The following is a 16,203-nucleotide window of genomic DNA, read 5'->3' on the forward strand; positions in this document are numbered from 1 at the left end:
TTTTATCTGTAGTTCCCATACAAAAATACACAGAAAGAAATCGTTTCAAGTGGCTCGCGCTGGTATCTTCTTTCTTCTTGTATTTGTAGCACTCTATTATTTTTATTTTTTATTTCATATATAGTTATCATATTTTATATATTTATCATTAATTACTAATTATTTATTATACATTACATAGATGGATACCTCTATAAATTCTGACATTTTTCATTCTTGTAGTTCCAACTCATCATTCGAGTCTATTGATGAACCACTAAGCGATCAGCTTCATAACGCATTTAACTCGGTTCATAAGAATCTGAATATTTGTCATATTAATGCCCAAAGCATTCCGGCTCACCACTCTGAACTACTGAATACCTTCAACTGTAATTACATTCATGCCTGTTTGATATCTGAATCATTCCTAAAACCTACATTGCCTTCTTCCTATTATTCACTACCTGGCTACGTGTTAATAAGAAATGATCGCACTGGGAAAGGAGGTGGTGGCGTGGCAATATATCTGCGGTCCAACATTAAATATAAAATCATTGACCTGTCACCAACGATCTACTCTAATAACATGGAGTACATTTTCATCGAGTTAAATATAAGTGGAGTTGCCTTTATGCTTGGAGTGGTCTATGCACCTCCTGCTGTTAAATACTTTGAAACGTTTGAACATATCCTAGAGTCATTTCTACCAAGTTATGAGCACTGCCTAATAATGGGTGACTTTAATACCTGTCTACTAAGGGATGACAACAGAGCAAGACATTTAAAACATATTTCTAACGCCACCAATCTCACTATACTCAACTTAAATCCTACCTTTCACACTAACGACTCCCGTTCTCTACTTGACCTCATCCTTACTACTAAACCTGACCACATCCTTACACATGGCCAATTTACTGCCCCCGGGTTTTCACATCACGACCTCATATTTGCCTCTTATAAACTTAAACCGGCTAAGGTCAAGCCTAAGGTTGTTTTTCAACGCGGTCTTATGAATATAAATAAAGATGCTCTTTTAATTGATGCTATTAATACTGACTGGACCCAAATTCAGAAGCTACAGCACATTGATGACAAAGTCGAGTGTTTTAATAAACTCATCAACAATTTGTACGACAAACATGCGCCAGTGAGAGCTGTTCGGATTAAACGTCTACCCGCTCCTTGGATGACGGATAAAATTCGGGGGTTGAGGGCTAGGCGTGATAAACTGAAACGGAAGTTTAAATTAACTAGGTCCGATGACGACTGGGTAGCATTTAAGATTGCTAGAAATCGCTGCAACCAGGCGATTAGGAATGCCAAACGATGCCACTCATTCTCCTCTATTGAAGAGTGTCCTCCCCAAAAATTATGGGATTTGCTGCGAACTATGGGGTTTGGTAAGCGACGTAACCAGCTTGCTAGCGATTTTGACGTTAACACACTAAATACACATTTCAGCACCCCACCATTTCAGTTGGATTCCGTTACAAAAGCATCTACTATAAGCAAAATTTCTGCCCTACCACTGCCTGGCCATTCTTCATTTCAATTTGAAGCCACCTCTGACTATGAGGTAAAGAAACTCATTGCATCCGCCACAAGCAAAGCTGTTGGCAGTGACCAAATCGGTCGGGAAATGATCTTACTGGTTCTTGACATTGTTTTACCTTTCATCACACACATTTTAAACTTTTCCCTGAGTTCGGGGGTATTTCCAACGTTGTGGAAAAAGGGACACATTATCCCCATACCGAAAAAATCCGATCCAACTGACGTAACACACTTTAGACCGATTTCAATACTGCCTTTCCTTTCAAAGATCTTAGAACGTATCGTACACCATCAATTCTCTAATTTTCTTAACAATAATTCATTATTAAGTCCTCTTCAATCAGGCTTTCGACCCTCTCACAGTACATGTACGGCGCTCATAAAAATCACCGATGACATCCGATACGCTATGGATCAATCACAAGTTACGTTAATAACACTCTTAGATTTCAGCAATGCCTTCAACTGTGTGGATCATGACATATTACTACTCTACTACATACTACTCTTTCAATATCTCTCAGGTTGTAGGCGAATGGTTTCTCTCATATCTTCGGGGTCGTAAGCAGTGTATTCGTACTGAGGAGGCTACATCTGAATGGGCTGACACTAGTATGGGTGTTCCCCAAGGCGGAGTGCTCTCTCCTTTACTTTTTTCAGTATTCATCAACACATTAGTCTCCATCTTAAATTTCAGCTCCTATCACCTGTATGCAGATGACTTACAGCTGTACATTTCATTCAATGCTGAAAATGCGCTAGACTCCATTCTGAAACTCAATAGAGATCTAGAGGCGATCCGTATCTGGACCGAAAACCATGGTCTCCTCGTGAATCCCTCTAAAACACAGGTTATGTTAATTGGTAGACCTAGGCAAGTTTCAAAACTGGACTTAAATTCACTTCCTCCTGTCATCTTTAACAACTTAAATCTACCATACACCACTCAGGTCAAAAACTTAGGGCTTTATATCTCGCAAGGTCTCTCCTGGTCTTTTCACGTTGGGGAAATTAGTCGGAAGGTTTTTGCTTCTATGCACGCACTTAAACGGATGCAGAATATGTTGCCCCCAAAGGCAAAACTTGTGCTTGTTAACTCTCTGTTGCTCCCCCTTATAGATTATGCGGACATTTGCTACACTGACCTTACAGAAGAGCTACTGAACAAACTCGATCGTCTACTCAATCTATGCATTCGGTATATATTTGGTTTGCGTAAGTTCGATCACATCTCAAAATTCCGTTCCGAACTAGGGTGGCTCAATATTCGGTATCGCCGGAATGCGCACGTTCTTGCCTGTCTCTATGGCATTCTCAATGACCCATGCTCTCCTATATACCTGAAAGAACGTTTTAAACCCTTTGGCTCCTTAGGTCGCGTTCAGCGTTCCTCAAATATAGATATTCTTGCTTACCCGAAACACAACTCGGCGCTATATTCAGATTCCTTTACTGTTACAGCAATCAGGCTATGGAACGCCCTTCCTCAGCAGGTACGACAAGCTCCGTCTCTTAACGTTTTCAAGACTCGTGTATATAAACACTATCTAAACTGTCAGAACCCTTCTATGTAATTACACATTATTAAATATATTATCCTACAATTATAACATCAATATTACTCATAATATTATTGTTGTATATTTATTATTCATCTATCACTATATTATATATTAATATATGTATATATATTATGTATTATATATGTACCTGTGTATATCTTTATCTATATATTATTATTAAGGCATTTCTGTGCCTATTAATATACATATTACTTATATTATAATTATTATCTTACAACTTACGTACACCTTAAACAGTTTTCACTAGCCCTTAAATCCTCTTCAACCTAGTTGCCTGGTAGAGATCGCTTCACAGCGATAAGGCCGCTGATTGTATGTTCTTCTTTTACATATTTCTTTTTGTGTCTTTTTATTTTTATTTCTTGGTGTACAATAAAGAATATTAAACTAAACTAAACTTCTCTCTGGACTGGGCGTCTTGTATAATACCTCCTGTGTCTTTGCAGATGGGGCCGCGGTCGAGGCGTAGCTGCTCGTCGAGCGCCCACCACACGGTCTAAATCAGCAAGAACTTCTCTCGACTTGTCTCTGGACTTGAGGGCGCAACACACTCGACTGGCCGACCTGAGGCAGGAGATCTCTCATCTCACTCAGCTGAAAAAGAGGTATATTTCATCGTTTGGCAATTTTTTTTAACTGGCTGCACGGCTCTGGGTTCTAGCTCTTTTGAGCCTGGAACTTTAAGTATTGCAATATCATGAATTTTTGTTCTGCTTGTCGCACTATAGGGAGAAATTAAACCCTTTGACAGTTCCTGTCAAATTTATTTGTCAGTTAAATGTAGTAGTAGGTATATAACGCGTAAAAATTTGACTTTTTACGCGCCATTTTAACTTTTTGTTTCAAATTTCATATCAAAAGTACAATTTTAGTCTTTATTTCTATGGTGAACCGTACTTTTGACATGACATTTGACCCATAGAGTAAAATGGCGGGTGAGAAGACATTTTGTACGGACTATAACTGGCGTAACGATTGTTTGTCGAAATCGCGTTAACAATCTTGTTTCTTCACTAAAACTTTGCTGCCAATTTCTCCTACTTATTAAAAAAATTGTACCCTCAGATTAGAAGAAGCCTGTGCTCGAGGCGACCCCGCTGTAGCCGCGTGGGTGGCTGAAGACGAAACCCTTCGGCGACTCATTTCAGCACCAGCTGAATCCGGAGACAGGGTTTCTAGACTGTTCCACCGTACTTGCCGAGAGATCTACCGCCTCAGGAAGTCCAGACAGGGAGGCAGGAAACCGGATCTGGTTACCTTCAAGTGAGTATTGAAGAATAGCTTTCAGTACGTGGCCGACACGTACATCATTCTTTATAATGACATTTCGGCGTTGTAGAGCGTTGTCTCTGTCACTCATACCCATATGACGTTTTGTCGGCCTTAACAACCGAGACAGTGCTCTACAAATCTGCTATCTCCTTCTAAAGGTCGATGTACATTACTTTTGGCCGCATACTGTACAAAAGTTTTTTAATCAAACAACCACTTACTTTTGAAATTAAATTTACAATTTCTGGTTCGAAATGCACTTTCTACCAAAAAGAGCAAGTTTTTCTGTGACTGATTCCAATTCAGCAATATAAGAACTAAAATTATATTATTGTGTCAATTTCCAAATTACACAAATCTTTGTCAAATCCTAATACTATCTAATTCCATACTCTCTTTTCGAACACGAATTCTTCAAATAAAAAGAAAAGTATTATGTAAACTATTTCATCACTAACAAATCATTTTCTTCTACCAACAGAGAAAAGATGGCATTCTTCACCCGACAAAAATCAACAGTGCCTCTACCAGATGAAGAAGGAGACCTTTCCGAGGATGACTGGGAAGAACTGGAGGAGAGGCGTACCCCAGATGGCCGTTCCTCCAAAACCTCATACGAGCTCCGTAACCCAGGGACCAGCCAAGAACCGATAGTGGAATGCAAGAACCCGTGCATCCCTGAACCATGCTATGAGAACTTGCCCGTGAAGAAGGAAGAAGATGAGGAGAAGACTGAGGATGTGAGTTATGATTTTGTTGTGGACAGAGTTCTGGGTGTTCAGGTCTAAATTGAATTGGATGGTTTTGGACTCTGCTCTAGGTACTCATTAAATTTTCAATAATTATTTTTGATTTGTTAATTTTTTTAATTTGTTAATTTTTTGAATTTGAGCACATAGGTAACATTTTTTGCGGATAAATTGACATATGAGAATTAAGAACCTTCTTTCTTGAAATCAAATGAAAAATATTTATCTAATTATAGTCGGACTTATGGCACTTATGATAAGTCAAAATTAACACCGGTTCGGAAATTATATTCTACTGGAAAGAGCAGCAGAAATTATTTTTTCTTTTTCCAAAATCTATTTGAAAGTGGAACGTTCTAAGTTTGAAAGTATATTTTCGAAAAATTGCTAATAAATCCTCATTTATTATTTCATTTTGTCATGGAGTAAATTTAGAAATGCAAAATTAATTGGGTAACTTTTTCAAACTACCCACATTTATCAAAAAAATAATTTTGCGCATAAAATGAAGGCCCAGTCCGAAGTATTCAATTCTACTAGACCAATATTTGGGAATTGCTTAGCTATAAGAGTAATGTAGTGTCAGCAATATCATGGGAACATATCTATGGCTAAAAGAGTGAGGTTATGTGTTTAACATACAATACGTCATAATGTTTCTATAGTCCATTTTTCCTTAGTCTGTTTAAAAGATAAACAAATCGCAGACCTTCTCGGATAAACGCGTAAACGACGCGATTTGCTCGGCGCTTAAGACCTTCTGGAGTTAGGTTTTCACTTGTATCATTTCATTGTCGATGGGCCGCGTATAGTGCGACTCTTGCGCATTTCAGCGAGAAGTTATTAGTTTGCCTTTTAAGCAAACTAAGGAAAACTAAAGTGTAGAATGAATTATGTAATACTTAGTATTTTAAATAATCAACTATGCCGTGGTATTTTGAAATATTTAACATTGGTTCATTAATTTTTATATATGTAAGTATAATTTCCAATTTATTTCTTGAATTTTAAATAATCACTCATAAATATATGTATTTATATAAATATTAATTGTTATGACGATTATTTAAATCAGTTGCATTTATCGAGATTATCATATTTCAATTACCCCATTAAATATTTTAAAATATCATGGTTAGTTTTATTTGGATATAATGTAATATGGATTTAAAAAATACGGCACCATGATAATATTATAATTTAAAAATGCACTTATTTACTGTGATCACCTTTGCCTTTGAGATTTCTGGACGAAGACTGAAATTATATACCTAATATGTATTTATATATCGGAATATGATATGAAATATAGTATTCAAACATGTACGTATGTGCAAACGGGGTGCCATATAAAAATCAGTAGCTGAAATTCGACAATATCGATGTATATAATTATACTTTTTTATATATTATTATTTTATTATTGTACAAAATATCGTGCCTTAAACGGTGCCTTGAAATCGGCCTACTATGTGCCATAGAGGGCAATAGCTAAGGAGTAGGTGGCAATATCGTTATAACATTTATTAGCTCTTGATTGGTATTATAGGTAAGATAGTTTTGAATATTTTGAACAGGGTAATCGAAGGGCATATTATGGTCAATCGTCGCAAATTTTTTGAATATAATAATTTTCAGAAGTACAAAAACTTATTGCTCGCATCTGGCACTAACCCATTTGATGTCAAATTCTTTTTATTTAAAATATTAACAAAAACCTTTATTAACTAGGTGACGAATTTTTTCTATTAAAATTCTTGTAAACTATTATTAAAAAATTGCCAGATGCGAAAGAATTATTTGAAGATGGATTTTCCACATATTAATTCAGTAATAATGCTATGGCAGACTTTTACTTTTATCGTTTTGATAATAATTAAGTGCAAACTTCTGATACCATCGAGCTAGTGATTTAACAATTTCTGCCACCAACTCTTCAGTTACAAAGGGAACATCGGTGTACAAAGTAGTGTATGGAGATCGAAGAGTCACAAAAAAATGCCAAACTTTTTTAAATATAATAGTGGAAGATGTATATAGATACGTAAGACCCACCGGGCTAGTTCGGTTTGTATAAAACGTTGGTATCCACCGAATAAGTTCACTTGATAGGCCAAAAATAAGCTTTGTAAATATGGCACGGAATCGAGTTGTTACATTTAGTATTGTGGGTCACATTCTGGAGGTGCAGCCAGATTATATAATATGTTATACAACTTGTTATATAATATAATATAATATATAACCTATGTTATATAACATTGATATATTTTATCATGTGTCCACGCATGTTATATAGTCTGGACGCATTTTAACGTGTTTTCTCTTGAATTTTTTTAATACTTTTTAAATTTTAATATTGTGACAGTAGCAAAACATAATATTATTTTATTTGATTGAAATTGATACTTTTATTTTATAATTACTGAAATTAACGGAGAAAATTTCATTTTTGAACTCAGTTTTGTAGAGACTTTTCATCTGATCGCCGATTATATTATATAACTTGAAAATTCAAAAATATTTCTCTCTTTTATATTTTTGATGAGTAAGTGAGAGGCAAATATTATCACATCTGACATCAAATCCAAAAAAAATATGATTCTACTAAATTGTGATCTCAAAAGATTTTCTCTATTTAGTTAAAACGTCAAAGTAACGTTTACAGTGACTACTGATTATACACAGTTAATTAATCTTATAATATGTGACACCAATATATTATAAGTGAAATTGCTTTAAGATAGAAAAGTGTGGCTCATTATACCTGCCAAATATATTCATTCCTAGTGAATTATTCTTTGATCAAATCTAATTCAAATATTGGATTATTTGGTTTTCTCTGTCATGTTTGCACTATACTACAGTGTGAAAAAGATTGGTTATTGGTTATGTTTGGCCAACATTTAAATGTTGGAACTATTCGGACATTGTTATGTGCAATGCTCTGATTAAAGAAATAGTATCTAAGATGGGATATAGCGCTAGTATTTTGAGCTCTTGGCACCAAGAGAAGCCGTTTTTACGTCAGACCAAGCTTCACTTTAACAAACATGTCTTAAGCGCTCTGTCTGACTTTTTCTTTAGTCTGAGGTGTAATATTATTTTCTGTAATTCCATATTGTAAAATTGTGTAACTATTTGATCTGAAATTGTACTGAATGGCGTACATCTCAATATTTCGACCTCGTACGTAAGAATATGTGAATTGTAAGAATATTATATATTTAGTTGTAATTACTGTAAAAAATAAATTGTAAATTATTATTCTCCTGTACATAATACGAGATTAAATCTGCATTCTGATTATTTTACAATTTAAAATTACTTTAGTTATATAAGTATTTTTTTATATAACACAAGCAATAGATAGCCCTGTAGTAAGTAGTTATATTGTTGCATTATTGTAAAAAAAGTGTATATTTTATATAAACATTTATGTGAAGTTTATACATAGTTTTTTTTGTAATTGTTAAACAGGTGAACTTGGATTTGCCAAATTAATTTAATGTTTTAATTCTTCCATTAAAGAAAGGGATTATTATATTTTGTAAAGATGCCAATACGATGATAGCAGGTTGATATTAATAAAAAGTGAAAATAAAAATAATAAATCAATTAATGCATTGTTTGATTTTTTACAATCCTAACATAATAAGTTTTGGCCTAACATAATAATAGTCACAAAATATTAAACCACTAAAATATAGATAGTTCAATCCACGAAGCCGCGCCCCAATATATTTGGTGCGGGGAAACCACGGGTGCGGAGAATGATCGTTACGTAGTTTCTCTTCTTGTGCGTGTGCCCACATCGCACATCGCTCGCGGCTACGACTTATGATAGAACTCACATTCTAACAGTACATAGCACATATGTATTGTAACCGATTGGGACAAAGAGTGGGGCGCGTCATCATGGATAGAACTATCTATACAACCCTCTATAATGTAGCGCTGGCTGGACGTCTCGTGAACGCAGTGTCCGTGAAATCGCAAGAACTATCAGAGTATCAGGAACTATAGAACTCTTCTGCATGCAAATAGAACTCCTTTTTATTTTTGATCAGCTGGCACATGCTCTGCTAAGTTCACGGACACGTGAACGCAGACGTGAGAGCCAATAAAACTGCGTGAATCGGACGCAAAGTGGGTGCACTACGCGGCAGAAAATAATGTACATCGGCCTTTAGAATGACATTTCGGCTTTGAAGAGCGTTGTCTCTGCCACTCATACCTATATAAGTCCCGCAAATTGCTAATACGCGTGGCCGCCATTTTAGTGACGTCAGCACTAGACTGAAGTTTCGAGCTGATGGTATATTTTTATTTCGGCTGACCTCAAAATGACGTCATTTCAATGATGTTAATGAGATATGGTTCCAGCGCAATAGCGATTTGCGGGACTTATATGACGTTTTGTCGTTATCAACGACAGAGATCTACAACTCTCTACAAATCGCTATCTCCTTCTGAAGGTCGATACTCGATTGCACATTATTTTCTGCCGTGTACCTACTGTAACAAAATGTAGAAAAACTCCCCTAGATGGAACACGTTAAGTCGTAGTCTAAGGCAACCCTCGATAATACATACCTATAGATGGGAATGTTAGCTGAATAGTTTTCAAACTTTTTATATTAGTTTCATCACCATCATCACTACTGACGAGGCTCTGGCGGCCGACAAATGACGGTATAACCATTCAAACTGGCTAGACTGCATAAATGGCACAGGCCTGTCGGGCAGCGGCGACAACGGTGCGACCAGTCGAGCCCTGCGGTGACCAACAACCTTAATAGCTCAACGGGTAAAGGACTGGACTGAAAACCGAAAGTTCGGCGGTTCAAACCCCGCCCATTGCACTATTGCCGTACCGTATATGACGACCTCCCTGGCGCAGTGGTGAGCGCTGTGGTCTTAATAGTGGGAGGTCCCGGGTTCGATTCCTGGCAGGGGTTTGGAATTTTATAATTTCTAAATTTCTGGTCTGGTCTGGTGGGAGGCTTCGGCCGTGGCTAGTTACCACCCTACCGGCAAAGCCGTGCCGCCAAGCGATTTAGCGTTCCGGTACGATGCCGTGTAGAAACCAAAGGGGTATGGGTTTAATAAAAACTGCCATACCCCTTCCAGGTTAGCCCGCTATCATCTTAGACTGCATCATCACTTACCACCAGGTGAGAATGCAGTCAAGGGCTAACTTGTATCCGAGTAAAAAAAAAAAAAAACCTACTCCTAGCACAAGCTTGACGCTTAGTTGGAGGGGAAAGGGGAATATTAGTCATTTCGTTTATAATGGAGCAGTAAAAATTAATGAACGTACTTTACACAGAGCGTTTCTTTTAGGTGAATTCACAGCAGTGGTTTAACTTAGGCCGTCAAAGCTAACGCTGCGTTCACCACGAGCTTTTTTTATTCAGATACAAGTTAGCACTTGACTGCAATCTCACTTGGTGGTAAGTGATGATGTAGTCTAAGATGGAAACGGGCTAGCCTGGAAGGGGTATGGCAGTGATAATTAAAACCATACCCCCTTGGTTTCTACGCGGCATCTTACCGGAACGCCATATCACTTGGCGGCATGGTTTTGCCGGTAGGGTGGTAACTAGCCACGGCCGAAGCCTCCCACCTGACAAAAAGACTTTAAAATGTGCTTGACCAGGATCCTGGGCACACATGTCACACCTATAACTTTTCGCCGCTATGTGCGTTTTAAGCATGTTTCTCTATGGTTCGTGGTTGTGACAAGTTAGAACTTAGGTCCTAAATGCACCTCATTGGCTGGTTTTGGGCAGTCGTTTCGTGTAAAAAGCCACGTTGGAAACGTTGCCGTCGTGTGTGTTCAAGCCTTTACACAATTTCTAATGCAGTAGCGGCGTGCTGCTCACGCGAAGGGTCAATCTCACAATCGTTGCTGTATAATCTAAGCGAATACTGCTTACATTACACACCCGCGCTGCCTACAGCCTTTACACCCCAACCGTATAATAGGGGTGCGAATTAGTAGTGCCAGTCATTATCTGAATAGAAAATACCACAAAAAAGAAAAGGAAAACATTTTGGCAAGCTTAGAAATGTATTCTACATAATGGAGGCAATTGTGAAATCTAAGCGAATACCGCTTACATTACACCCCCGTGCTGTCTTGCACTCCGCCTGTAAGTACAGGGTGCGCCTTTCATATAATTGAAGTGAAACTTCATACCTAAGGAGTTAAGACTTATGACAAGTTAGAACTTAGGTCCTAAATGCACCTCATTGGCTGCTTTTGGGCAGTCGTTTCGTGTAAAAAGCCACGTTGGAAACGTTGCCGTCGTGTGTGTTCAAGCCTTTACACAATTTCTAATGCAGTAGCGGCGCACTGCTCACGCGAAGGGTCAATCTCACAATCGCTGATGTGTAATCTAAGCGAATACTGCTTACATTACACCCCCGCGCTGCCTTCAGCCTTTACACCCCAACCGTGTAATAAGGGTGCGAAATTGTAGTGTCAGTCATTATCTGAAAAGTATATATTATCACAAAAAAGAAAAGGAAACCATTTTGGCAAGCTTAGATTTTTATCTCGGAAAAACAAAGAGTTCCCACGGAATGATTAAATTGTGGGCTTCATTTAGTATATTATAGTTGTCCTGCAACCAACAGAAAGACGCCAGCAAGAGAGTGCCAGCCAATCGGAGGATAAGTCTTGCCAAGTAAGAAACGATTTTTCTATACTGAAAAGTGAAACATGACTAAAACCAACGCAAACGTAGTCTATAATAATACTAAGCGTGTCAAACAATTACTAAGTAGGTAGCATGTTCCCGTAAAATCTTTTTTAACTAATTAAAAACTCAGAGCACATGCACCATTATTTGACGTACGGGGTTTAACAATAAACTGGCTGTAGTTTAGTAGCAACACGCACAGGATATGCTTAAATATAACCTTAATACAGCCCAGATTATACCGAATAGCGGCCAGTTTTTAATTTTCACTCGCGCCCAAAGATATTTAGCTCTAAAATAGAGTGGGCATAAATTTTTACTCGACTAGATACTACCTATATCTACTACGGGTAGAGTTAGCATGGTTGGATTTCCCATTAGTGCAGTAAAAGTAAGACTAAATAGAAGAGTTTGGCGGCAAAATATGTACCGCAATGAAACTTTTATCTTGGCACTAGAAATGAGAATCTGCCGAGTCCTACCAAAATTTACGGATGGAGGAGGTATGGGCAAGGAGGAAATTTAAAAAATGCTAGACGCATGTGTGCTATGATTTCCACAAAAGTTATCAAAGGAAGGAAAATTTTTAGGGACAGAAATAAACTTCATCAAATTATCTACCAAGTAGTTTCAGTGTATTTTGTATAGTTTCGTAAATATGCTTGCCAATTGGGTAAGAATCAAATACTTTGGAAAAACTATGTATGTTTTTGTTTTTTCAAGAAAACTGTCAAAAGCTAAAATTAGCTTCATTAAATTATCTATAAAATTAAGTAGTTTTAGTTTAATTTGATAGAACTAATAGATCTGTTTATATGTCCAACTAATGTGCACGAAATAAAAAAAAAATACAATAACCGTGTAAGTTTTTTATAATTTCCATAAAAACTACTTATTAAACCGAGAAACGAATAATTGTAAGCATAAACTCTTATCTCTCTCGCTCTTTTTTCTCTCTCTCCCTCTTTCTCTTCCTTTCTCACTCTTTCTATGATCCTCTTTCTCTCTCACTCACAAGAAAGAGAAACGTCGAAGGGGTCCGTTACCGTAGGCATATTTCTCGGATCACGTAACCAAGTGAACCCGGACCTGCCCCCCAATTGTGTAAGAATAACCATTTCATGGCTATCGCAATCGTCAAGAAATCTGCCCTTTGATTGGCTGTGAAAAAATGTAAACAGCCAATCAACCAATCAAATGGCAGAATTTCTTGACGATTGCGATAGCCATGAAATGGTTATTCTTACACAATTGGGGTGCTTGTTTACGTAGTTTTGTTACATTGTCCTGTCTGTTACTAATAATATAGTGTTTAACATCTTCGTTCACGTCTTCAGGAAGACGGGGTGAAAGTAATTGAAGTTATCTCGGTGTAAATCAACGTAAAAGGGGGTGAACTAAATCTGTGGTGAATTAATTCAATTTTAATGACGGTCTTTCATTGGACAAATTGTTTTATTTAATACGAGCTGTGTAAAAGTAATTCAGGTTTTAATAGTAGGTAATTCTTAACTGTAGGCAGTTAAAAAAAGTTTTTTAGGTAGGTAATACTTTCATTAGTAGGCTAATGAAATTATTACCTACCTAAAAAACTTTTTTTTACAATAACCGTAAAATATATATAAATAAAGACCTGGGGAGTGACATAGGCTACTTTTTATCCCGGAAATTCAAAGAGTTCCATCGGGATTTTTCAAAACCTAATTCCACGCGGACGATGTCGCGGGCATCAGCTAGTAAGAGATAAAACATAGATAGAGACTGGTGGGAGTACTTAACCTAAAGGAAAAGCCGTAACACCATCCCTTACATACAATGTTTTGTCATGATACAATCTTATTTGAATGTCTTCATGCCGTGGACAAACGACAATGGTCGTTGAAATGAAAACCGTTTCACAACCACAAAAGTAATTTTAATTTACCAATCTGATGAATAAATTAAGATTATTAAGCGACTTTAATTAAATTTTAACGGACATCTACGGGTAACGTCATTATGATAAATTTTGGGAGGTTAGAGTCAACTGATTAACGCACATTTTATAATGTCGGTTTTAAATAATATATGATATTTTCCCTATTGTGACTATACTTAGAAATAGAAACAGAAATAAAAAAATTCTTAGGGTTCCGTACCTCAAAAGGAAAAAAGGAACCCTTATAGGATCACTTTGTTGTCTGCTTGTCTCTGTCCGTCTGTCTGTCGTGTCTATGAAGAAAACCTATAGTAGTTCCTTTTGACCTAGACATGAAAGTGTGATTGGCTGAATTTATCGTATTCTTGTTGCAACAATACATTGTAGCCAATAGAGCATCAACCAATCAGAGGTGATTTGCGATCGTGGCATTATAGCTGTCATTCTACCGCAATCGAGCAGCAGTATTCTTTCCACACAGGTTTAATGTCACAATCCATACTAATATTATGAATGCGAAAGTGTGTCTGTCTGTCTGTCCGTCCGTCTATCTGTCTGCTAGCCTTTCACGGCCCATCCAATTTGGTACAGATATAGTTGGCACCCCGGGGAAGGACATCGGCTACTTTTTATCCCGGAAAATCAAAGAGTTCCCACGGGATTTTTAAATACCTAAATCCACACGGACGAAGTCGCGGGCATCATCTAGTAATCTATATAAGTTAAAGAAACTGAACTGTGTGTAGGATTTTTATTCGTCTACCGGTACCACCGAAAGAGCGTAATGACGTGGACTGTTCAAAGTTATTTCCCTAGCAGTAGTTTAAAATACTTCCACGATAAAATTCTTTTCAAAACTTTTCGCGTTAAAAATTTTACTACTTTGACTGTATAATACCTACCTATTACCTTTGGCTGAACTATTCAAGGGGCGGATAGGAAAATGCCGGCAACGAATTGGCGGTTCCAATAGTCAAAACCAACGATATAGTCCGATAGACGTTGGGGTCCCAAGGTGCTGGAATGGCGACCTCGCACCGGAAAACGCAGTGTTGGAAGACCCCCACTAGGTGGACGGACGACAACGGAAGACGTCGAGTCGCAGCGAGCCGCTGGATTCAGGCGGCTCGCGGCGTGTGGAAGTCCCTACAAGAGACCTATGTCAAGCAGTGGACGTCTATCGGTTGATGACGATGATAAAGATGATGATGATGACGCAGGCTTCATTTCACATTGAAGATATTGTGGTGCCAGCTAGTTGGGTCGTTGTGAGTTGCTTCTGTCTTAGGTTCGTATTATTAGGGATGAGTATGAGAAGCGTCATCTGGTGACAACTGTGGCGACCGCTACAATGGAAAAGTGCTTATCTGGTTGTGTAAGTGCTTGTTTGCGTTGTATGTAAAATCGCTACCTCTTATGCCTAGTGGCACACGTCTGCGTGACTGCCTACCGTCACGCGCCGCTTGGGCCGGAAATGTCCGGGCGGGGGGTTGGCAGGAGGGGGGTGCAGTACCCACTATTGGTATTATGGAAATGCTGCATTACTGACCGACAGCCTGGCGGCTGGAGTTTACAACCCGGTAGACATTATGGCCCTTATAAATTTTTAAACAATCCTTGAATATCTAAATACATAAAACGAAAAGGTGACTGACTGACTGACTGACTGACTGATCTATCAACGCACAGCTCAAACTACTCCGGGCTGAAATTTGGCATACAGCTAGCTATTCTGATGTAGGCATCCGCTAAGAAAGGATTTTTGAAAGTTCAATCCCTAAGGGGTTAAAATAGGGGTTTGAAATTTGTGTAATCCACGCGGACGAAGTCGCGAGCATAAGCTAGTCTAAATATATAAAACGAAAAGGTGACTGACTGATCTATCAACGCACAGCTCAAATTACTGGACGGATCGGGCTGAAATTTGGCATGCAGATAGCTATCATGACGTAGGCATCCGCTAAGAAAGGATTTTTGAAAATTCAACCCCTAAGGGGGGGTGTGAAATTTGTGAGGTCCACGCGGACGAAGTCGCGAGCATAAGCTAGTTGTAGGTATAATATATACACATTTCTGTTGAAATTTCACAGAACAGATTCTAATTTTCATATCGCAGATATTTTTTTTGGAACTAATGATTAGGTACCCTTTATCTTTGATGATCTGGCATATAGGCTTTAAAGGAATAAGCATATTAAGTGAAGCGTGGCCTGCCTACGATAGATTAGCCGAATACGCTAGGTAAGCTTTGTTGACCCAAGTCAGTACCTGAGTGGATGATCGATTATGTTATTTTCGTCTCATTATCCTTAAACTTTAAACAAGTAAATAATCTTTTGTAACCAAAAAGAGTAGAATTGTACTTTTAAGAGAGTTTCTTTATTCGTCCGTCAGCGTCCGTCCTTTGGTTCCTAAAGCAAATAAAATCACCC

General features: G+C 37.8%; 1 protein-coding gene across 2 annotated transcripts in view; it reads left to right on the top strand.

The window, feature by feature from the left end:
- Nucleotides 1–8,765, top strand: part of kibra (WW and C2 domain containing protein kibra) — a 113,860-nt gene extending 105,095 nt beyond the window's left edge. For both annotated transcript variants that reach the window (XM_034980499.2, XM_069506170.1), the window contains 3 exons: nt 3,569–3,727; nt 4,188–4,385; nt 4,876–8,765. In XM_034980499.2, the coding sequence (XP_034836390.1) occupies nt 3,569–3,727; nt 4,188–4,385; nt 4,876–5,182 (664 nt within the window). In that variant the 3' untranslated portion in view covers nt 5,183–8,765. The remainder of the gene's footprint in view (nt 1–3,568; nt 3,728–4,187; nt 4,386–4,875) is intronic.
- Nucleotides 8,766–16,203: the final 7,438 nt, after the last annotated feature.

Source organism: Maniola hyperantus, chromosome 22 (assembly GCF_902806685.2).
Source record: "Maniola hyperantus chromosome 22, iAphHyp1.2, whole genome shotgun sequence".
NCBI classification, from domain to species: domain Eukaryota; kingdom Metazoa; phylum Arthropoda; class Insecta; order Lepidoptera; family Nymphalidae; genus Maniola; species Maniola hyperantus.